Source organism: Panthera onca, chromosome A2, assembly GCF_046562875.1.
Source record: "Panthera onca isolate mPanOnc1 chromosome A2, mPanOnc1 haplotype 2, whole genome shotgun sequence".
NCBI lineage: Eukaryota > Metazoa > Chordata > Mammalia > Carnivora > Felidae > Panthera > Panthera onca.
This window is the reverse complement of record NC_138340.1, coordinates 8396929-8418883: the sequence shown is the minus strand read 5'-3', so window position 1 is coordinate 8418883 and position 21955 is coordinate 8396929. Positions and strand designations below refer to the sequence as shown.

At 49.1% G+C, this 21955-nt stretch overlaps 1 protein-coding gene and 1 long non-coding RNA gene across 6 annotated transcripts in view; one reads left to right on the top strand and one right to left on the bottom strand.

Annotated features, from left to right (window-relative positions):
- Positions 1 to 17579, bottom strand: part of LDLR (low density lipoprotein receptor) — a 37690-nt gene extending 20111 nt beyond the window's left edge. Inside the window, exons 1-5 of one of the 5 annotated variants that reach the window (XM_078443383.2) lie at positions 17563 to 17579; positions 16649 to 16826; positions 3056 to 3178; positions 2480 to 2602; positions 281 to 667 (exon numbers count right to left, since the gene is read on the bottom strand). In XM_078443383.2, the coding sequence (XP_078299509.2) occupies positions 281 to 667; positions 2480 to 2602; positions 3056 to 3178; positions 16649 to 16733 (718 nt within the window). In that variant the 5' untranslated portion in view covers positions 16734 to 16826; positions 17563 to 17579. Of the gene's footprint in view, positions 1 to 280; positions 668 to 2479; positions 2603 to 3055; positions 3179 to 7914; positions 9050 to 9507; positions 9719 to 10300; positions 10510 to 16648; positions 16827 to 17562 lie in introns of those variants that run through there. The other 4 variants (XM_081791688.1, XM_078443384.2, XM_078443386.2 and 1 more) reach the window with 4 other exon arrangements.
- Positions 9719 to 10930, top strand: LOC132678213 (uncharacterized). The gene is made up of 2 exons (XR_009609522.3): positions 9719 to 9905; positions 10512 to 10930. It is a non-coding gene; the product is annotated as an uncharacterized LOC132678213 (long non-coding RNA).
- Positions 17580 to 21955: the final 4376 nt, after the last annotated feature.

Below are 21955 nucleotides of genomic sequence, written 5' to 3'. Positions count from 1 at the left end.
TTGCCTGCTCGGGATTCTCTCTCACCTGCTTTCTCTCTGCCCCTCCCCCACCCCTTGCAAAATGAATAAATAAACTTAAAAAAAAAAAAAAAAAAAAAAAGCCTCCTTTTAGGGATGCTCTCTTCTCCAGGTGATCAGTAACACTGGAAGAAACACAAAACGAGACGGACTTTCTTGCTGTGTGATCTGAAACTGTTTAACCACCGAAAGGCCCACCCGTCCCACACCAGGGGGGAGCACAGGGACAGGTCAGAGGACCCACCCCCGATGGCACCCCTACCGCAGTTCTCCTCGTCAGACTTGTCCTTGCAGTCAGGGCCGCCGTCACACCACCAGCTCGAGTGGATGCACTCGCCACTGTGGCAGTGAAACTCCAGCGCCGAGCAGGGGTTGTCGTCCCCTTGTGGGGCTGACGTGTTGCGGCCCCCGCATCGCTGCGGCCACTCATCTGAGCCGTCCTTGCAGTCCGGGTCGCCGTCGCACGCCCACAGCTCGGGGATGCAGGCGGAGTTGTTGCACTGGAAGTGGGCGGGGCTGCAGGTGGGCACGGGGCAGGACGCCTCATCAGACCCGTCTAAGCAGTCGCGGTCCGAATCACAGACGAACTCCAGGGAGATGCACTTCCCGTCCTGGCAGCGGAACTCATCCTGGGCACACGTCTTGGGCACTGCAGGGGAAGGAGGGGGATGGGAAAAGACAACGGGGTCACCAGAGAGCCTCTCCTCCTCAGTAGCAGCCCATTCCACAGATGAGGACACCGAACCCCGGGAGGGGCCGGACCCCAGTCCCATCAGGGTGGCCACTGACTAGGGTTAGACATGCATTTCTAAAGTAAATGTATGTGGGGACGCTTGGCTGGCTCAGTAGGTGGAGCCTGTGACTCTGGATCTCAGGGCTGTAAGTTCGAGCCCCACCCTAGGTGTAGAGATTATTAAAAAAAAATTTTTTTTTTTAAATGTTTGAGAGAGACAGAGCACGAGTGGGGAAGGGGCAGAGAGACTGGGAGACACAGAGCAGGCTCCAGGCTCTGAGCTGTCAGCACAGAGCCCCAGGCCGGGGTGGGGGGTGGGGGGGCCTGAAACTCAGGAACCCAACGGTGAGATCATGACCTGAGTCCAAGTCGGACACTTGACTTACTGAGCCATCCAGGCACCCTAAAAATAAAATCTTTTAAAAAAAGTAAATGTATGTGAACACTCATGTGCTGTTTTTTGTTTTTTTTTAATATCCTGGATTTTTACATTTTCTGAACTTGAAGATCTGACATTATCTTTGTTATTTAATGGAACCTTGCTCCATTAAAAAAAAATAAAAACAAAGGGGTGCCTGGGTGGCTCAGTCAGTTAGGCATCTGACTCTTGATTTCGGCTCAGGTCATGATCTCAGGGGATCAAGAGTATGAGCCCCGCATCCGGTTCCATGCTTAATAGTGTGGAGCCTGCTTGGGATTCTGTCTCTCTTCCTCTCTCTCTGCTCCCCCCCTGCCTGTTCTCTCTCTCTCTCAAAATAAACAAATACATCTAAAACAAGAAACAATACAGTTTTTTTTTTTAATTTTTTTTATGTTTTTACTTTTGAGAGAGAGACAGAGGGCAAACGGGAAGGGCAGAGAGAGAGGGAGACACAGAATGTGAAGCAGGCTCCAGGTTCTGAGCTGTCAGCTCAGAGCTTGACTCGGGACCCGAACTCACGGACTGTTAGATCATGACTTGAGCTGAAGTTGGACACTTGACCGACTGAGCCCCCCAGGCGCCCCAAAATGATAGTTTAAAAACTAACCAACTGGGGCGCCTGGGTGGCTCGGTCGGTTAAGCGCCCAACTTCGGCTCAGGTCATGATCTCGTGGTCTGTGAGTTCTAGCCCCGCATCGGGCTCTGTGCTGACAGCTCGGAGCCTGGAGCCTGTTTCAGATTCTGTGTCTCCCTCTCTCTCTGCCCCTCCCCTGTTCATGCTCTGTCTCTCTCTGTCTCAAAAATAAATAAACGTTAAAAAAAAAATTAAAAAAAAAATAAAAATAAAAATAAAAAAATAAAAACTAACCAACTAACATGAAAGAGTCAGGACAGGCACCCAGCTCTCCAGAGTGCGCTCCCCCCTTGTTTCTTGGCAGAACCCTCAACTTGGTGAAGCTTTTTTTCTTCTCGTCAATGGTTAGCTGGGTGATCAGGTCTCGGCCAGGCGGGACCTACTGTGCACTCAGCCTCCCAGCATGGCTGGTGGTGGTCACGGCGACTCACCAGAGCGTGTGCCATGTGGTTGGGGGAGACACCGGGCAAGACAGCCTCGCTGTGTGTGCGGATGACCGTAGACGTGATGCCATCACTATCCGCTGCAATGCCCCTTGGGCAAGGTGGGGTTCGTACCGTGTGAGGGGGGTTGGCATGAGACCCCAAGAGACAGAGCCAGGTGAAGAGCAGCCTATCCGCGGCTCCGGTTAGGTCAGAGGGGTAGGGGCGGGCAGGGGAGGGAACACACTTACGACAGCCTTGCTCGTCCGAGCCATTCTCGCAGTCCACCTGGCCGTCACACCTCCAGGACTCAGGGATGCAGCGGTTGACACGGCCCCCACAGCTGAAGTCCCCCGGCTTGCAGGTGACAGACACTGTGGGAGAAACGGGATCGAGACTTCACTCTAAGGGAAGCCCGGTCTGCCTCACCAGCCCCCGCTTTGCAGAGGAAAAACAGTTTTCAAAAGGAGGGTGCCACGCCCACCTTTCTGGGTCAAAATGAAGGGTATCTGACGGAGCTTGTTAAAAAAATCAGACGTGAAGTGATGGAAAGGTTTGGAAGGAGACAGAGGTGGTGGCTGTACAGCATTGTGACTGTATCAATACAACTGAACTAGTCACTTTAAAATGGTTAATTTTATCTTATGTAAATTTCACTTTTTTTTTTTTTTTTTTTTAAGTTGTTAAAGTTAAGTTCCACAAATAACTCTTCTCCCAAGTCCCAATTCATGGTTGAACACATCAATCTGCGGACTGATTTCCACCTCATCTGTCACCCACTGTCATCAAAAAGGGCAGGAAGCGTGTTACTCGCAAAGGGGACTCACTGCAGGTCTCCTGGGACTCATCTGAGGCATCCAGGCACTCGGCGCTCCCGTCACAAACCCACTTGTAGGAGATGCACTTTCCATCTTGGCACTGGAACTCGTTTCTCCCACATTTGTCCCCCACTGAGAGAGAAGGGAAGAGAAAACACCATTCAGTGCCAGAACCAGAAACTGACGACGTCACCTGTGCGTGTCTATTTCCTGCCAGCTGAGGAATGAATCCGATCCTTCCCAGGAAACAGAACACACACAACAAATTTCATAAACCAAAAGTATAGTGGAAGCTGCAAAGAATAGATCTAGAAGAGCGGCCTGCCAACAATGTGTAAAACTTGACATAATGGTATGGGTCCATTAAGGTAGGGGAAAAAATCCTTCCCTGCACACGAATAAAGCATATTACAAACCTGTGCTGGAAACAGTAATGAAGAAAATTGACACTATTAAATCATCAAGCTGAAGGAAAAATGAGGGGCCTTCTCTAGTAGGTAGGGAGGAAATAAAAAGAGACAAAATTCTGAGAAATCATTAAAGTTTATTTATTTTTTGGGGTGGGGGGAGCAGACAGAGAATCCCAAGCAGGCTCCGCACTGTCAGCACAGAACCCGATGCCAGGCTTGATTCATGAACCAGGAGATCATGACCTGAGCCAACCAGCTGAGCCACCCAGGTGCCCCTAGAATGTCTTTTAATCTACTTCAATATAGATAGAGGTGTGATAACTACCAGTTTCCTTGGTCTATTTGTAACTTTAAATCTTCACATTCCTTTGAGAGTAAGGATCCAAATTGATGTCACTAAGAGGTTTTCAAACTATCAAGACTCAATCTCAGCTCAGGTCTTTGTCTTTTTTCTTTTCTTTCTTTTTCTTTCTTTCTCTGTCTCTATTTTGAGAGAGAGAGAGCACTTGTGCGCCCACACACAAGCAGGGGAGGGACAGAGAGAGAGAGAGAGAGAGAGAGAGAGAGAGAGAGAGAGGGAGGGAGAGAGAGAAAGAATCTCAAGCAGGCTCCGAGCTGTTAGCTCAGAGCCCACAGTGGGACTCAAACACAAACTGTGAGATCATGACTTGGGCCAAAACCAAGAGTCAGATGCTTAACCAGTGGAGCCACCCAAGGGTCCCTCAGCTCAGGTCTTGCTCTCAGGGTTGTGAGTTTGAAGCCCTGAGTCAGGCTCCCATGCTAGGGGTGAAGCCTACTTAAAAAATAATAATAATTGGGGTGCCTGGCTGGCTTAGTCGGCTGAGCATCTGACTCCTGATTTCAGCTCGGGTTATGATCCCAGGTTTGTGGGACAGGGCTACACAGTGAGTGTGGAGCCTGCTTGGGATTTTTTTCTCTCTCTCCCATTGCCCCTCAATCCCCCTCTCAAGCTAGCTAGCCAGCTAGTTAGCTAGCTAGCTACATACATACATACATACATACATACATAGGGGCACCTGGGAGGCTCAGTCAGTTAAGCGTCCAACTTCAGCTCAGGTCATGATCTCGCAGTTTATAGCTTTGAGCCCCTACTGACGGCTCAGAGCCTGGAGCCTGCTCTGGATTCTGTGCTTCCCTCTCTTTCTGCCCCTCCCCAACTCACACTTTGTCTCTTTAAATAAACATTTAAAAATGTTTTAAATAAATAAATCTTATTCATGATGGTTTCCTACTTAGATTTAAAATCTCAAGTCATGTTGTACAGTTTTTTGGTTGTTTAAAGATTTTTAACTAATCTCTACACCCAACATGGGGCTTGAACCCACAACCCCGAGATGAAGAGTTGCGTGCTCCACGGACTGAGCCAGCCAGGCACCCCAAGGCTGGGTTAATCATTAACAGTTGGGCACATGAAACCACAATTCAAATAGTGTTCTTGATAACTTATTTGTATTTATTTTGCCTGACTTTCCATCATATCTGATTGGAACATCTGTTTTATCTTTTTTTTTTTTTTTAGTGCTTATTTACTTTTGAGAGAGAGAGAGAGAGAGAGAGAAGAGAGAAGAGAGTGTAAGGGGGGGAGGGTGCAGAGAAAGAGGGAGACACAGAATCCAAGGCAGGATCCAGGCTCTGAGCTGTCAGCACAGAGCCCAATGTGGGGCTTGAACTCATAACCCTGAGATCAAGACCTGAGCTGAGATGGAAGAGTCAGACACTCAACTGACTGAACAACCCAGGTACCCCTGTAAGATTTCATTTTTAAGCCATTTCTACACCCAACATGGTGGGGCTGGAACCCACAATCCCAAGACCGCACAGGCTCCATCGACTGAACCAGCCCGGTGCCCCTAGAAGAGAAAAAAAGAGAGAGAACATGTGCAAGTGGGGGAGGGACAGAGAGAGAGGGAAACAGAGGATCTGAAGCAGGCTGTATGCTGACAGCAGAGAGTGTGACGAAGGGATCGATCTCATGAACTGCGATATCATGAACCGAGCTGAAGTTGGACACTTAACATACTGAGCCACCAGGTGCCCGTATTTTGTTAACTGGGGGGGAGAAAAACAAGGTTCAGAATAGTTTGTAATAGTTCAGTATGGTCCTTTTTTTTTTTTTTTTTGAGAAACAGAATCTTATCTGTGCTTCTGCATAGGGAATAGTGGCCAATTCACTTCAGCGTCATTTTTCTTCAAGGAATGCTTTATTTTTGAGATTTTTTAAGAGGTAAGAAAAAATAATTAAGTGAAATAATTGCAATGCCAGTCGCTGCACACGCCTGACTTTCATGCTAGTTACGCTAATTCTCTAACCTTCCCAAGTGCCTTTTGTTATCTTTGGTCATTCCAATGGGAGTAGATAAGCCCAGAGACCTCCAGGCCCCCTCGAATATTTCAGCTAGGTTTGAACCCAATCTTGAACCTGGCCTGAGGGCTCTGGGGGCTAGGGACTTTGGGACCCAGTTTTAAAAAACCACCTTCCGGGGCACCTGGCTGGCTCAGTCAGTTAAGCATCCAGCTCTTGATTTTGGCTCAGGTCATGATCTCACGGCTCGTGGGTTCGAGCCCTGCGTCGGGCTCCGTGCTGACAGTGTGGAGCCTGCTTGGGATTCTTTCTCTCCCTCTCCCCCACTCATACTCACTCACTCTCTCTTTCTCTCCCTGCCCCCTCAAAATAAATAAATTTAAAAACAAATAAATAAATAAAATTTGGGGGGCACCTGGGAGGCTCAGTCAGTTAAGAGTCTGACTTTGGCTCAGAATATGATCTCACGGTTCATGGGTTCGAGCCCCACGTCAGATTCTGTGCTGACAGCTCAGAGCCTGGAGCCTGCTTTGTATTCTGTGTCTCCCTCTCTCTCTGCCCCTTCCCTGTTCCCACTCTCTCTCAAAAATTTAGAAACAAATTTTTTAATAATAAATAAATAAGTAAAAAAGCCAACAAACTCTGGGTCTTCAAAGTTCAAGTCCAGTGCTTCTGCCAGAGGTTAGGAAACCAGTCAGATGACACTAGGAGAAAATTGAGGGCGGGGTTGAAAGGAGAATAGAGGGGATACCAATAGAGAAATCTAAGAAGCTCTTAGAAAAAAAAAAAAAAAAAATCAAAGAACCTGGTAACTGAATTACAAGAAGGCCACGCTTGAGGTGGCCATGCTGCAGAGCCCCCAGGTGTCATGGAGAACGAGTAGAAGACAGAAAGTAAGAGAGAAGAGAATGCCTTGAGCTTTGGGATCTGCTGTGGTTACACATCCTGAGAATCGAATTGTCCAAAGAGTGACCTGAACAGGAGGAGTCTCTCAGACCTGCCTCTACAGTACGCCCCACACTGCACTGACTCATAGCTGAATCGTAGTTGTACCCACAAAGGGATATGACTCACTGCTCGCTGCTGGCACACAGGGTGGGTAAAAGAGTGATTGGAATTCCAGGACTCAGAAAAAATTAAAAAGGAAGTTCAGGCCAGGGGCACTCGCAGTGAGGATGGTGGAGGAGAAGCTTCTGTCATCCCCTCCTCCCCTAGGGGCTCACAACTTCCATTACCACTAATCCACGGCTCTGGCCTGCCAACCTTTGCACAAAGCTCTATTTTACCACCAGAACGTGCTACAGGAAAGACTGGAAATAGTAGTAATAGCATTGCTGGTGGGGACGGGGATCAGTAACAGGGAGCACCGAGGGACACCCCATCAGATGGGTGTCCCCACAGCAGAAAACACCATCCTGGCAAAGGGTCAGAACCAGTCCAATTTAAATGTTGATTTTTTTTTTTTTTTTTTGAGAGAGAGAGAGAGAGAGCAAGAGAGGAGGGGCAGAGAGACAGGGAGACCCAGAATCCAAAGCAGGCTCCAGGTCCCGAGCTGCCAGCACAAGAGCCCGACACGGGGCTCAAACCCACGGACCGCGAGCTCTTGACCCGAGCCGAAGTCAGCCGCTTAACCGACTGAGCCACACAGGCGCTCCAGAGCCAGTCCAATTTAAAGCACCATCACCCAAAGAAACCACAGGGTTTTCTTGCTTCCTCCCTGTTGCCCAATCAAGGCTTGGTTTTCCTGGTCAGTTTCATCTAATTTCAGTAAAAGCAACCTGGAGCACCCCACCCCTGAACTGCTCTCTGCTAGGGTTGCACAAGAAGCACACCCACCCGTACCCCTGCCGGCCCCCGGCCCCCACGCTCAAATCTCTAAATAGCCTTTAAATCTCTCCTGTCACGAGTGACAAGCCAGGAACAAGGTTATCGAAACAGAAAAGGAGAATACACATTTCTGCTTTTTCACCAGCACACAAATGAGGTGGTAAAATGCTTTCGATGTTTTCTTTCCCATGCTACTGAAGATAGCTGTTGTTGAGGGCCATCAAAACTACAGACAGAACCATTTCCGTGGAAAAAAAAATGGCCAGAGCTAACGGACTCAGCTGAAAATGAACAAGAAATCAATTTACCAAGGGCTCTTTTCCAAACTAGGTGATCTCAAGGCATTTTCCTCAGGGGTGATCTCGATGGAAGATTTTGCAGTCAGCTCCTTCAGGGTGGGGTAGCCTGTTTCTGTGGTTGTTCACTGCTGCTAAGTTCCACAGTGTCTTAGCAACAAATGTCACTTGCTTGACAGCCGGGTAAAGTGTGGACTCTATTAATGTACTTAACACGGGATGTGAGGGCCATCAAAGCACTGAGCAACAAAGCTATCTAGAATTGGATCTTACCGGGGAAGGAACCCTACAGATAAGAGCAGAAATATCCTGGAAAGACACAATGAGCCAGGTAGTTCCCCTTGAAGCTTTGCAGTCTCAAAAAAATCTCCCTTTTTGCCGGTGTTGTCCAAGAAGAAAAGTATGACCAGCAATGACCACTGAATCCCCCCGGGGGGCATGTTGCCAAGGCAGAGACAACTCTTCGCAGGATGCTCTATTTTTTCTGAATTGGGGTGTGCCCTGGGCATACTTGATACTCCGCAGATAACGGATTTTGACCCGGCTAAGTGAACGCATGCAGCTTGGATTCCAAGGACTTCCATTTCCAAGGAAACGGGACAAGAAATTCCATCCCCTGCCACCTCCCCAAAATGCTTTAAAGACCGCTAAGGAGCGAGCTGGCGCAAAACAGGGCTGCCACAAATATACATCATCAGGTTAACACCAGAGCAGAGGAGCTGCTGGCTCCCAGGAGTCTGGGGAACCCCTCGGGTCTCAGAGCCTCCTGGCGAACACAGATTACATCAGATCCTCAGCCACTCGGTGAGAGAGAAAACTAAAGTCAGCAACCCATCTTGCTCAAGACATCACTGCCATCATTTCCTCCTAGGGATGAAGCCCATCAGCGTTTGAAACACAGGCCAAACCAAGTGCCTCTTGACAAGCCACACTCCCTCCTCTTCACACAACTGGGTGGCAGAATTATCTCAATAATCCTCAGCTGTATGGCATCAACTCCCTTCCTCGCCTCTCAGCCAAAACTGATGCGTCACGGGCAGGAATTCCAAGAGTTCAAAGCGCCCCACGCAAAGCCACCGCCCCATCCGTGGAAAAGTTTCCGGCAATCCCGTTACTAGGCAGCCCCGATTCTTTTAGGGGCTGCTCCGGTTCTAAGTAGGAAAAAGATCACTTATCTAATATCCAGGGCGAGGTCAGATGCCTCCGGCAGTTCATTTAAAGCCACCGGGTAACTCAGGAGCAGGCACCAACCAGTCTCTTCACTAAATCTCAACGCCCCTGAAACCCCCGAAGAGGAAAAAAGTCGTCGAACCCCCCCTTCAGAGCTTCGAAACAAACAGGGCCACCCTGAGGGATCCATCCGATGTCGGCGCCTCCCGATCCCCGCCCGGGTAGAAGGTCTCCGCTTCCGACCGAAGAGGGGCGGGCATTTCTGAGGCAACGGTTCAACCAGGGAAGGAGGTAGGCCCTGAGGGGTGGCCTGGGGACACGGATGTGAACTCGGGCAGGGGCAGCGACGGCGGCCACGGGGACGAAATAGGCTCGGGGCAGATCTCGAAGGAAACCTTGGGCTGCGCGAAGGCGGCCCAGGAGCGCGGTAGGCGCCTTGCCCATGCTCACGGAGGCGACTCCGGGGGCCCGGGACGCGTCGCCTTTGTGACAGGAGCGCTGGACGGACGCGAGGGAACTCCTTCGGCTGCCTCACGGAACCAGGTGCTTCGCGCGTCCCAAGCCGCACCTCGAGCCCCGCCCAGCCCTCGTCCCAGCCCCGCCCCGCCCCGCCGCATCCGCCGACTCCCATTGGCCGAGGGGAGTGGCTCGAGGCTCGCCTGTTCCAATCGCGCCCAATGGGAGCTTGGGGACTGGCCCTCGAAGCCGGAGGCGGGGCTGGAGGCGGTGGCCACCGGCAGAAGCGCGCGTGTAGCGCCCGCGAGGCATCGCAGCGTCCGGCTCCGCGGTCCGGAGCCTCCCTAGCGCAATAGGAAGCTGCCTGGGGCGCCTGGGTACTTGTCCGCGGGCGGGCGCAAAGGGGCGCCCGCAGGGACCCCAGGGCTTCTGCTAGTCCTCTCCCTACAACAGCTCGGGGGGAGCGGGGGGTCCCTGCCTCCCTAGGGCTGGAGAGCCCCGTGTCCCGGTCTGAGGGAAGATAAGGGGGGTCCCCCCTTCTGGCGGAGACTTGTGGGGAAAACCTCACCCCGCTTCTCCTGACTCCCCCACATCCCCAAACCCTCGCAACCCTCAGCGCTCCCTCCAGCCGTTTGGGAAGGACTTCGTGCCATTTTCCCACAAGTCGTAAAGGATGGGGGCATTTTTCGCATCCTTCCCGCAAATTACCAAGGGGCTCCCCAAGTTCTGGGGGGTCATCGCACCGCACGCGGGCGCCTGGAGCCAGCCTTACCTGCCGTCCCCACCGCTGCGAGGAACAGGGCGGCGGCCCAGTTCAGCCCCCAGCCCGCGGCCCTCATGCTCCCAAGCCTCCGCCCGTAAAACACCGGCCCGAGTCTGGGTCCGCAAAGTCCGCACAGGAAACCCGGGTTTGGCGCGGCCCGGCGGCGACTGCCTGCGGGGCCCCAGTCATTTGCAGCATTTCAATGTGAGTTTCCTCGCAGGGGGAGGAGTTTGCAGTGGGGTGATTTTCGAATATCTTCACCTCACTGCGGGAGGAGGAGTTTCGAGAGGAGGAGTTTCGAACGGCCGATGTTACAAGGGCTGTTAACCCGTGAAGCCCTGAGTCGGATTCCAGTCTTTTCCAAACCGCGCTCCCGAATCGTCTAATAGGCTAATGACCATCGCCCCCTGTGCCTCCAAAGGGAAAACGGGACGTATCGGAAACTTTACCGTCGCCTTTCCCTACTTGCCTTTGCCTTTCTAGGAATCGTATAGAGATGTTAACGGAGTTTTCTTCAAAATACTCATCAGTGAGGAATTTAAATAAAATCTTCACAAAAGTACAGCCCCCAACTGATCCAGTGAATCCAGCGTTTGGATCAATATGAGCAAAAACATCTCTAAAATCATTGATCCAGTCGGGGTCTGGACATAAATATTGATTTATTCTTTTAGGAGAAGGACTCGAACAACCAGGCTGCTTCCTCTCCCCGAAGCAAAATCAAAACAAAACAGCTTGCAGAGTTGAACCTGATTGCCTTAATCACAGAGGGCTGATGGAGAGCTGCTTTTAAGAATCGAGTCTCTTTTGGGTGAGATGCCAGCAGCCCCTTGCCAAAAAGGCACATGTGAGAATCTTGCCTGAACCCCATTAAGGGTCTGGCAGTCTTGGAAGGGTCCTCCAGGAATGAGCAGAATTCTCTGGGGTTTTACACATTGATCCTGGGAGGGTGAACTAACCTCTCAGCAGGCTTATGGGGAAACCCAAGAGAGGAGGCAGAAAGGGAACGATTGAAACCTCAGAAGGAAACGCGCGATTAATCCAGAGTAAGAAAGAGCAGTCTGGAGCTCCAGCTTGGGAATCAGACCCTGGGTGAATAAATTAGCTTTTCCAACGAGGAAAGGAGAGGAAATCATGCTTGCTTCCCTTACATGGCAGGTTCCATGGGGGGGCGGGGGCGGGGGGGGAGTGTCAATTGAGATAATTAACAATCACCTGGGAAAATTTGTAAGGATGGGCAGGTTCTGGGAGTTTTTGGCACATTTATGAATGTCATCATCAAATTCCGTTCCTAAGACCACATGCTACTTTTTTTTTTTTGTCAAATAAATAAAACTAAGTTTTCTTTCCCTTCAAAACAGTTACAACACCTAACAAGCCCAGTTTCTGGTTTTGAGCCCAGCTTTCTCTTATTCACCTGGTGGTTGGAGGCCCTTTCTCCCCATCAGGGCTGAAAAAATTTACCAGGAAGGAGCTCTCTCCTGGGAAGGGACTTGGCTTAATGTCTTCAAAGCTAATTCTACATAGATGTAAGGGCAGGCGTGGAAAAGGGCCATAAAAGCTCTGTAAAGAACATTTCGGGGGTGCCTAGGCCTGGACAAGGTCTCTCTTTGACCTTCCCCGTGGAAATCACAAGGCCACTCTGTCCCTGCCACACACATGGCCATGGTCATATATTGCCTTAAGAATGGAGTCATGCTGTTTAATTTCTCTGCTTCCACTTACAGGAGCCTCCATTCAGGACTAGCTCATAGGGTTGTTTTGACAATTAAGTAAATTAGTAATACATAGATGTATAAAGTGATTGATTAGAACCACGCTTGGCACAAAATAAGCACCATATATGGATTTGCTTTTTTTTCTGTTACAACTACATCATTTTTCCTTCTTCTCTTGTTCCCTTCCTTTCCCTTCAGGCCACGGTAATCAAAATAGTGTGGTATTGGGGCGCCTGGGTGGCTCAAGCTGGTTAAAAGTCTGACTCCTGATCCCGGCTCAGGTCACGATCTCACGGTTCATGAGTTTGAGCCCCGCATCAGGCTCCGAGCTGACAGTGCGGAGCCTGTTTGGGATTCTCTCTCCCTTTGTCTTTGCCCCTCCCCTGCTCGTACTATCTCAAAATAAAGAAAGAAACTTAAGACAAAAAACAACAACAAAACCGGTGTGGTGTTGGCATAAAGACGGACATAGACCAATGGACTAGGATACAGAGCCCAAAATAAACCACGCAGGTCCGGTCAAATGATTTTTCGTAAGGGTGCCAAGACCATTCAATAAGGTAAGGGCAGTGTTTTGAACAAATGGTGTTGGGAAAACTGGATAGCCATGTGCACAGTGATAAAGTTGGACACTTCTTACTTTCACCACATACAAAAATGAACTCAGACTGGAGCAAAGGTGTAAAAGGAAGAGCTAAAGCTATGAAACTCTTAGAAGAAAAAATAGAAGTAAACTTTCATGCCAGTAGACTTGGCAATGATCTCTTGCACGCGACACCAAAAGCACGGGCAGTAAAAGAAAAATCTTTAGAAAAGATCTCAGAAAAATCAAAAACTACCGCGCATCGGAGGACACGCACAAGAGAATGAAAAGACAACCTATGGAAGGGGAGCAAATATTTTGCACATCCTGCATCTGATAAGGGTTTAGCATCCAAAATACGCAAAGACCCCCTACAACTCAACAATGAAACGACCCGATTAACAATCGAACAAAAGGGAGCACCTGGGTGGCTCAGTCAGTGAGGCATCCCACTTTGGCTCAGGTCCTGATGTCACGGTTCATGAGTTCGAGCCCTGTGTCAGGCTCTCTGCTATCAGCGCAGAGCCTGCTTCAGATCCTGTGTCCCCCCCTCGCCCCACCACCCCTCCCCTGCTTGCCCTCTCCTTCTCAAAAATGAATAAACCTTTTTAAAAAAATGTCAAAATCCAAAACCAGAAAAGCACAAGCATTGGTGAGGATGTGGAGAAATTGGAACCGTGGTGTGTCACTGGTGGTGAGGCACGGAAGAGAGTTTGGCAATTCCTTACGAAAGTAAACACACTCTTACTATGATCCAGAAATCACTCTTTGCTATGTACCCAAATGACATGAGAACTTCAGTCGGTGGGGCGTCTGGGTGGCTCAGTCGGTTGAGGGGCCAACTTCAGCTCAGGTTATGATCTCGGGGTTCACGAGTTCGAGCCCCGTGTTGGGCTCTGTGCTGACAGCTCGGAGCCCGGGGCCTGCTTTGGATTCTGTCTCTCTCTCTCTCTCTCTCTCTCTCTCTCTCTCTGCTCTTCCCCGCTCAAGCTCTCTCTCTGTCTCAATAATAAATAAACGTTAAAAATTTTTTTTTAAAAACCCTGCATGCGGATGTTTATAGCAGCTTTATTCATAACAGCCCAAACCTGGGAGCAACCAAGATATCCTTCAGCAGGTAAATGAATAAATAAACCATGACACATCCAGCCAATGGAATATCCATACTAAGAAGAAATGAGCTTTCAAGCCATGAAAAGACCTGCAGGAACCATAAATGCGTATTAACAAGCTATTCCACACTTGCAACTGTGTGTGTCACATTCTGGAAAGGGCAGATCTATGGGCATGTAAAGCGATGAGTGGTTGCCAGGGATCTGGGGGTGGGGGGGTTGGGGGGTGCAAGGTGAATGGGCGGAGGCCAGAGGTTTTTTTAGGGCCGTGGAATGATTCCATGTTCTACCGTAACGGTGGCTACATGTCATACCTTTGTCCAGATTCGGAGATCGTACAACATGGAAAGTGAACCGTAATGTCAACTATGGACGCTGGGTGACAATGACGTGTCAGCGCGGGTTCCTCCATTGTAACGAATGCACCACTCTGGTGGGGATGTTGATGGTGGGGAGGCCGTGACTGTAGGGGGGCAGAGGTATGTGGGAAATCTCTGTACGTTCCGCTCAATTGTTCTTTGAACCTCAAACTGCCCAACTGTGCATGGCAGGAGAGGCACTGAGGTGGGGACAGGGAGAGGTGGGCTGAAGGGCGGGGCACACGTGTGGAACCCTGGAAGGCTGAAAGAAGATGAGGATGGACACCCGAGAGGCCTTGGCATGCCCTTCAAATGAAGGAAACTATTTCCAGGGCAGTGACAAGCATTTGAGGCCACGGAGCTGAGAGATGCATGCTTAACGTGGTAATTTGGGCAGATGATTCATTAATTTGGTCATGGGACAGGGTGGGAGAGAGGCCTGGGCAAGAGGTGAGGTGGGGGCAGGGAGAGCGGGAATGAGTGGGGATTATGCCTCTTAGGTTATATTTTATATTTAACTCACACCAGTTCGTCATCCACACGAATCCTGAAATGCAAGGTTTGGTCATTCAGAGTCTGCACCTTGTCACGTTTCATGAAATACACCCATGTGAAATGCATTGCTTACAGCCTGCCTGCACATGGGGAGTTTTCTGAAATTTGAAATATCTGGAAGACGCTGGAAAAGCTTCAGAGGTATGGGAAATCTGGCCGGGCCAAATTCTAGGACCTTGGACAAATCACTTTCTGGGTCTCTGTTTCCTTGTCTTTATTCCTCATTCAACAAAAATTTCCTGAGTGTCTACTGTGTCCCAGGAACGTTCTATGGTGCTGAGGACCCCAGGGAGACAAGACTTCACCCCTCCTGGAGCTGAAGTTCCAGGGCAGGAGATAGCATGAAACAAATCAGTGAGATGGTTTGGGATAACCAGATTCAAAACACGAGAGGATAATATGAAACAAGAGTGGCTAGTGTGGGAAGTGTCTATTTTTATGACTCTTTTTTTTAAATTAATTATTATTTTTTTTTTAATTTGAGAAAGAGACAGAGAGCAAGCAGGGGAGGGGCAGAGAGAGAGGGAGACAGAATCCGAAGCAGGCTCCAGGCTCTGAGCTGCCAGCGCAGAGCCCATTGCGGGACTCGAACCCGCAGACCGTGAGATCATGACCTGAGCTGAAGTCAGCTGCCTAACCAACTGAGCCACCCAGGCACCCCTATGACTTTTTTGCATGGAGATAAAATATACATGCAATGTGGTCCACAAACCTTATGTGTACAGCTCCATAGATTTTTTTTTTTTAGAGTTGTACATGGCTTTAGTTTTTTTTTTTTTAAGTTCATTTATTTAAAAAAATTTTTTTTTGGGGGGGCACCTGGGTGGCTCGGTCGGTTAAGCGTCCGACTTCAGCTCAGGTCATGATCTCACAGTCTGTGAGTTCGAGCCCCGCATTGGGCTCTGTGCTGACAGCTCAGAGCCTGGAGCCTGTTTCGGATTCTGTCTCCCTCTCTCTCTGCCCCTCCCCTGTTCATGCTCTGTCTCTCTCTGTCTCAAAAATAAATAAACGTTAAAAAATAAATAAATAAATAAATAAAATAAAAAAAAAAAAAAAATTTTTAACATTTATTTATTTTTGAGAGACAGAGAGAGGCAGAGTATGAGCAGGGGATGGGCAGAGAGAGGGGGAGACACAGAATCCAAAGCAGGCTCCAGGCTCCGAACTGTCGGCACGGAGCCCAATGCGGGGCTTGAACCCACAAACCGTGCGATCATGACCTGAGCCGAAGTCGGACGCTTGACCGACTGAGTCACCCAGGAGCCCCTCATTTTATTTTTTAGAGAGAGAGAACACCGAGGGGGGCTAGAGAGAGAATCCTTGCTGTTGGAGCGGAGCCTGATGCGGGACTCGAACTCACAAACTGTGAGATCATGGCCTGAGCCGAACCGGGAGTCGAGCCCTCAACTGACTGAGTCACCCAGGTGCCTTCCCCCACCCCTTCAGAGACTTATTTCATAGGTACTCATCTGTGTAACCACCACCTAGAGCAAGATAGATAATATTAGCAGTGTCCCTCACACCAATGGGCTGAGCTTAGATGGGAAAAGGAAAGAGGCTTCTCTGAGGATGGGGGCTTTTAAGCGAAGGCCTGAATAACAAAAAGGACCTGGCCAAAGGAAGGGCGATGTGGGCAGAGGGATTAGCAGGTAGAAGGTACTTGAGGTAGGACCGAGGTTAGAACATTCCAGAAGGGAGGCCAGTGTGGCTGGGTTAGAGTGAGTGAGAAGAGGTGATGGGGACAGGTTGTGCAAGGCCTTGTGGGCAGTGGGGAGGACGCTGGCATTTACCCCAAAAGTCGGAGCCACGGAGGGTTCTGAGCAGAGGAGGGGCAGGACTTGGGTGCTCCCAGGCGCCTGTTGGCTGCTGTGGGGGGGACAGAGCGGGAACTAGGAGACTCAAGCGCAGCGATGAGCAATGATCAGATCAGGCTGGACCACGGTCCGGCCACCGAGGGGATGACAGTCAGATTCTGTTTACATTTAGTCTGAGACGCCACCGGGGTCCCAACGTCCTTGGGAGGCACATACCCCTAGGTCCCGATCTGAGGAGGCAGGTGGGAAAGTGTCTTTCACCGTGTCCTGTGATGCTCGACGTCTTACCAGGATGCGTCATATCGATGTAGCACCACTTAGGCGATTCAGGAAAAGGTGAAACAGAGCAGTCACGGAAAGACAAATACTGTACAGTTCCATCTAGAGGAGGTCCCTGGAGGGGCCAGATTTATAGAGATAGAAAGAAAATGGTGGTTACCAGGAGGCAGTGTTTAATGAGGACAGCATTTCAGTTTGGGAATGTTTTGAAGGTGGATACGGTCATGATTATATAACACCGGCCACCAAACCGTGCACTTAAGATGGTTAAGATGGGGGGGGAGAGGGCGCTGGGTGGCTCAGTCAGTGTGCGACTCTTGATTTCAGATCATGACGGCACGGTTTCGTGAGTTCGAGCCCCGCGTAGGCTCTGCGCTGGCATCACAGAGCCTGCTTCAGATTCTCCCTCTTTCTCTGCCTCTCCCCTGCTCACGGTCTCTCTCTCTCTCTCTCTCTCTCTCTCTCAAAATAAATAAATAACCTTTAAAAAAATGGTTCAGGTGGGGAATTTTATGTTATGTGTATTTTGCCGTGATGAAAAATTAGAAAGGAGAAGAAAAATTAAAATAAAAATAGAAAGGAAAGAGGAAAGGAAAGGAGGGAGGAAAATAAATAAATGAGAAAAAAACAACCACCCACATTATGAAAATCTCCTCTAAGCCACGGATGAGACCTTGGCTCCTACAGCTTCTTGCGTCAGCCAGGGTGAGCCTTGGCCTCGGGGTCTAAGTCAAGGGCAACTCGGCCTCCCAGCCCTGTCTTTCAGGCCGCCCCTACCCTGGCTGCCAGGAACCCATGGGAATCCAGGGAGAAAAAGCCCCCGGGAGAAGCCCTCCAGGGGCCCCGCAGACCTGTGCCTGCCCTTCCCATTCTGCATGTTACAACAGTCAGGGGCCTGACGGCCTGGAATCGGAGCTCTGTGCTCCTTGGCTGAACTGACTGCAACTCATGGTCTTGCGTCACAGAGGTGGGGGAGAGGTGAGGGGGTACATCACACCTGTTTGCAGGGAAAATGGATACTTCTAGCTGCCTGCAACTACAGTGCCTTTTCTTTCCCTTCTTCTTTTTTGTTAATGTTTATTTTTGAGAGGGGGGAGGGGCAGAGAGAGCGGGAGACAGAGGACTCCAAGCAGGCCCTGACAGCAGAGAGCCCGTTGCGGGGGCTCGAACCCACAAATGGTGAGATCATGACCGGAGCCGAAGTCGGAGGCTTAACCGACTGAGCCAGCCAGGCGCCCCTCATTTTTTTTTAAACTTCTATTTATTTAAGTAATCTCTACATCCAATGCGGGGCTCGAACTCACAACCCCAAGATCAAGAGTCACACGCTCTTCTGACTGAGCCAGCCAGGCACCCGGTTATTCTATTTTTAATTGTTTGAAGAAACTCCATATGGTTTTCTGCAGCAGCTGCACCATTTTACATCCCTTTCCTTTGTTTATTTCTATAAAATCCCGATCCCATTTCAGGCTGTGATGTACCCAGGCTATACTGATCCAGACTCCCTTGCTGTTGCTGGTAGCCCTGAGCCCCAGTTGTAATCAGTGAAGCAGGTGGAAATGCCTGCTCCTGTAAAAACACAATCCTTGAAAGGAGAAATGCTTTCTTTGGCTGTTGACTTTTCCGCCTTCTTCTCCTCCTGTCTGGATGTTACGGCAGTGCCTGGAGGTGTTAGCCGCTGTCTCACCTGCATGAAGGTGAAAGCCACATACTGAGAACGGTTGAGAAGAAAGCCAACAGAGGTCAGCTTCAGGATCACCTTTTTATTTTTATTTTTAAAGTTTATTTACACCCAATGTGGGGCTCAACCTCACGAGCCTGAGATCAAGAGTCGCATGCTCTGGGGCACCTGGGTGGCTCAGTCGGTTAAGCAACTGACTTCGGCTCAGGTCATGATCTCGTGGTTTGTGAGTTCGAGCCCCGCGTCGGGTTCTGTGCTGACAGCTCGGAGCCTGGAGCCTGCTTCAGATTCTGTGTCTCCCCCTCTCTCTGACCCTCCCCCGTTCATGTTCTGTCTCTCTCTGTCTCAAAAATAAATAAACATTAAAAAAAATTTAATTAAAAAAAGAAAGAAATTCTAAAGGATAGCTATGAGCTTTCCCAGCATCGCTTGCACAGGAACACGAGCATGTGACCTGGAATCGGCCAATCCTATTCTCACACCCAAGACTTTGACTCCAGAGCCAGGCTAGGAATCCAGCCCCCATGGTCCTTTTGATTCAAAAACCACCCAGGCTGGGGGCGCCTGGGTGGCTCAGTCGGTTGGGCGTCCGACTTCGGCTCAGGTCATGATCTCGTGGTCCATGGGTTCGAGCCCCACGTCGGGATCTGTGCTGACAGCTCAGAGCCTGGAGCCTGTTTCAGATTCTGTGTCTCCCTCTTTCTCTGACCCTCCCCTGTTCATGCTCTCTCTCTGTCTCAAAAATAAATAAATGTTAAAAAAAAAAAATAAAATAAAATAAAAACCTGTTCACCAATGTCCATAGCTGTTAAAAAAAAAAAAAAAAAAAAAAAAAAAAACCACCCAGGCTGGTTTATGTCATTTGTAAACAAGAATCCCACTGGATAAAATGTCAATGAGACTCAGACTGAATAACAAATGCCTGGGGCTAGAAAAACCACCACCGAGTTACTTCCTCAAATTCTCATCCTCATTGTCTCCTACTTAGACTATTTCTCTGAGGTTGATCTAAATTTTATTTATTTCCATTATGATCTTGGATTACAGCACATGCTTAAATGTAAAAACTTTAGAAAGTAGAAAACAGAAAAACATAGAAATTACCAAGAAGAGACGTCCGCAAACAACTCAAGATCATCACCGTGTGTATTATTTATTCCTGTAATCTATTTTATATATGTGTAATGTATGTCTTTATGAAATGGGATTATTTTTTATTTTGTATTTACTTATTTTTGTAAAGTTTATCCTGAGAGAGATAGCACAAGTGGGGGAGGGGCAGAGCAAAAGAGGGAGAGAGAATCCCAAGCAGGCTCTGCCTTATCAGAGTAGAGCCCGATGCAGGACTCAAACTCAGAACTGTGAGATTATGACTTGAGCCAAAACCAAGAGTTGGACACTCAATCAAATGAGCCACCCAGGCCCCCGAGATTCTTTTGTTTTTCTAAAAAAAATTTTTTAACATTTATTTATTTTTGAGAGACAGATATATAGCATGAATGGGGAAGGAGCAGAGAGAGAGGGAGACACAGAATCTGAAACAGGCTCCAGGGGCCGAGCTGTCAGCACAGAGCCCAACGTGGGGCTCGACCTCAGGGACTGTGAGATCATGACCTGAGCTGAAGTCGGACGCTTAACCGACTAAGCCACCCAGGCGCCCCGAGATGGTTTCCTATGTACATTGTGGTACTCACTAAACTTGTTCTTCTAGGACCCAAAACGATTGCTCCTTTTGTCCCTGAGTGAAGCTATAGGTGGCCATATGACTTGATTCAGCCAAAGACATTAGGCAGAAGTGTCACCTTCAGGGAGATGCTCTAAGTTTCATTTTCCTGCCTTGGTGACTATGGAGGCAACTGTCAAGTCAGAGCCTCCAGGTTTCTGGGTCCCTGGGTAACTACCATTATACGACCCTGTAGTATGTAAAGAAAAGAAGTCACCCTTTGTTGATAGATCCCAATTAGACGATGAGAATGTTTGTTACAGCAACATATAACCAGGTTTCATCATGAGACAATTTTTTAGACTCTTATTCTCAAATAATGATAGATTCACAGAAGTTGCAAAACGGTACAGAGAGGTCCCATGGACCTTTCCCCCAGCCTTTCCCAATGGTAGATAATCTTACATATTCTTACATAACCATAGTACTTTATTGACTATGGACATTAACATTAGTACAATACAATTAATAAGACGATAGACTTAACTCAAATTCTTTTTAAAAAAAAATGCTTAGGGGCACCTGGGTGGCTTAGTCGATTAAGCATCTGACTTCAGCTCAGGTCATGATCTCACAGTCAGGGAGTTCAAGCCTCACATCAGGCTCTGTGCTGACAGCTCAGAGCCTGGAGCCTGCTTTGGGTTCTGTGTCTCCCTCGCTCCCTGCCCCTCCCCCACTCACACTCTGTCTCTCTCTATCCCTCAAATTCATTTATTTTGAGAGACAGAGTGAGGGAGGGGCAGAAAAAGAGGGAGAGACAGAATTCCAAGCAGGCTCTGCACTGTCAGCACAGAGCCCGATGCGGGGCTCCATCTCATGGACCCGGAGATCGTGACCTGAGCTGAAATCAAGGGTCGGACGCTTAACTGACCGAGCCACCCGGGCGCCCCTAACTCAAATTTTATTGGACAATACCATTTATAGCCCATTTCCCCCTCCTTGTATCATATATAAGCCCTTTCTCCTGCCCATAATGTTTAATGGCTATTCAGTATCTTCTGGATAAACCCTAATGGGTGTTGATGTTGCCTTGTTGAGCACTTTTATTCCCACCAAACCCATGGAAAGGATACCTGTTCTCTACGGACTGTATCCCTAATGATTTCCTTAAGGGAAATTCCTGAGAACGGAGTATAAATATTTTGAGTCATCTTGTCTACTTGCTTTTCGGAAAGCCGTATCCAGGTATCGCCGCACTGATGTCAGCCTGCCTGCCCACCGCCTTGCCAACGCTGTGTGTTAGCATTTAACAAACCGTTGCCAATTGGCTAGGCCAAATAATGAAAATAAATAAATAAATAAAGTATTTCATCACTGTTTTTTATCTTTATTTTTTACCAACGTTTTTCAAATTTATTCTGAGAGAGAGAGGGAGAGTGCGTGCGCATAAGCCGGGAAGGGGCAGAGACAGCGAGGGGGAGAGAGAGAGAATCTCAAGCACAGAGGCTGCACTGCCAGTGCAGAGCCAGACATGGGGCTCGAACCCACAAACAGTCAAACCCACGAACCGTGGGATCATGACCTGAGCCGAAACCAAGAGTCATGCTTAACTGACTGAGCTACCCGGGCCCTCTGGGAAAGAAACGATTTTTAGGATTCTCTTCAGGAGGGTCTATTTGCTTCCTCTCCCAGGATATCAAGGAAGGCAAGAAGGGGCAGGAAAGCAACATTTGAGATGAGGCTCAGAGGAAGGAGATTTGCCAGGTGGGCCATTATGGGAAGAAAGCGCTTGGGCAAACACCAGTGAGCGTGTGGTGTAAAATTTCAGGGTGGCTGAGGTTTAAAGTGCTTATGGCTGGAGAGTTGCCAGCTCAGAGGATCTGGGGCTCACATGCACCTA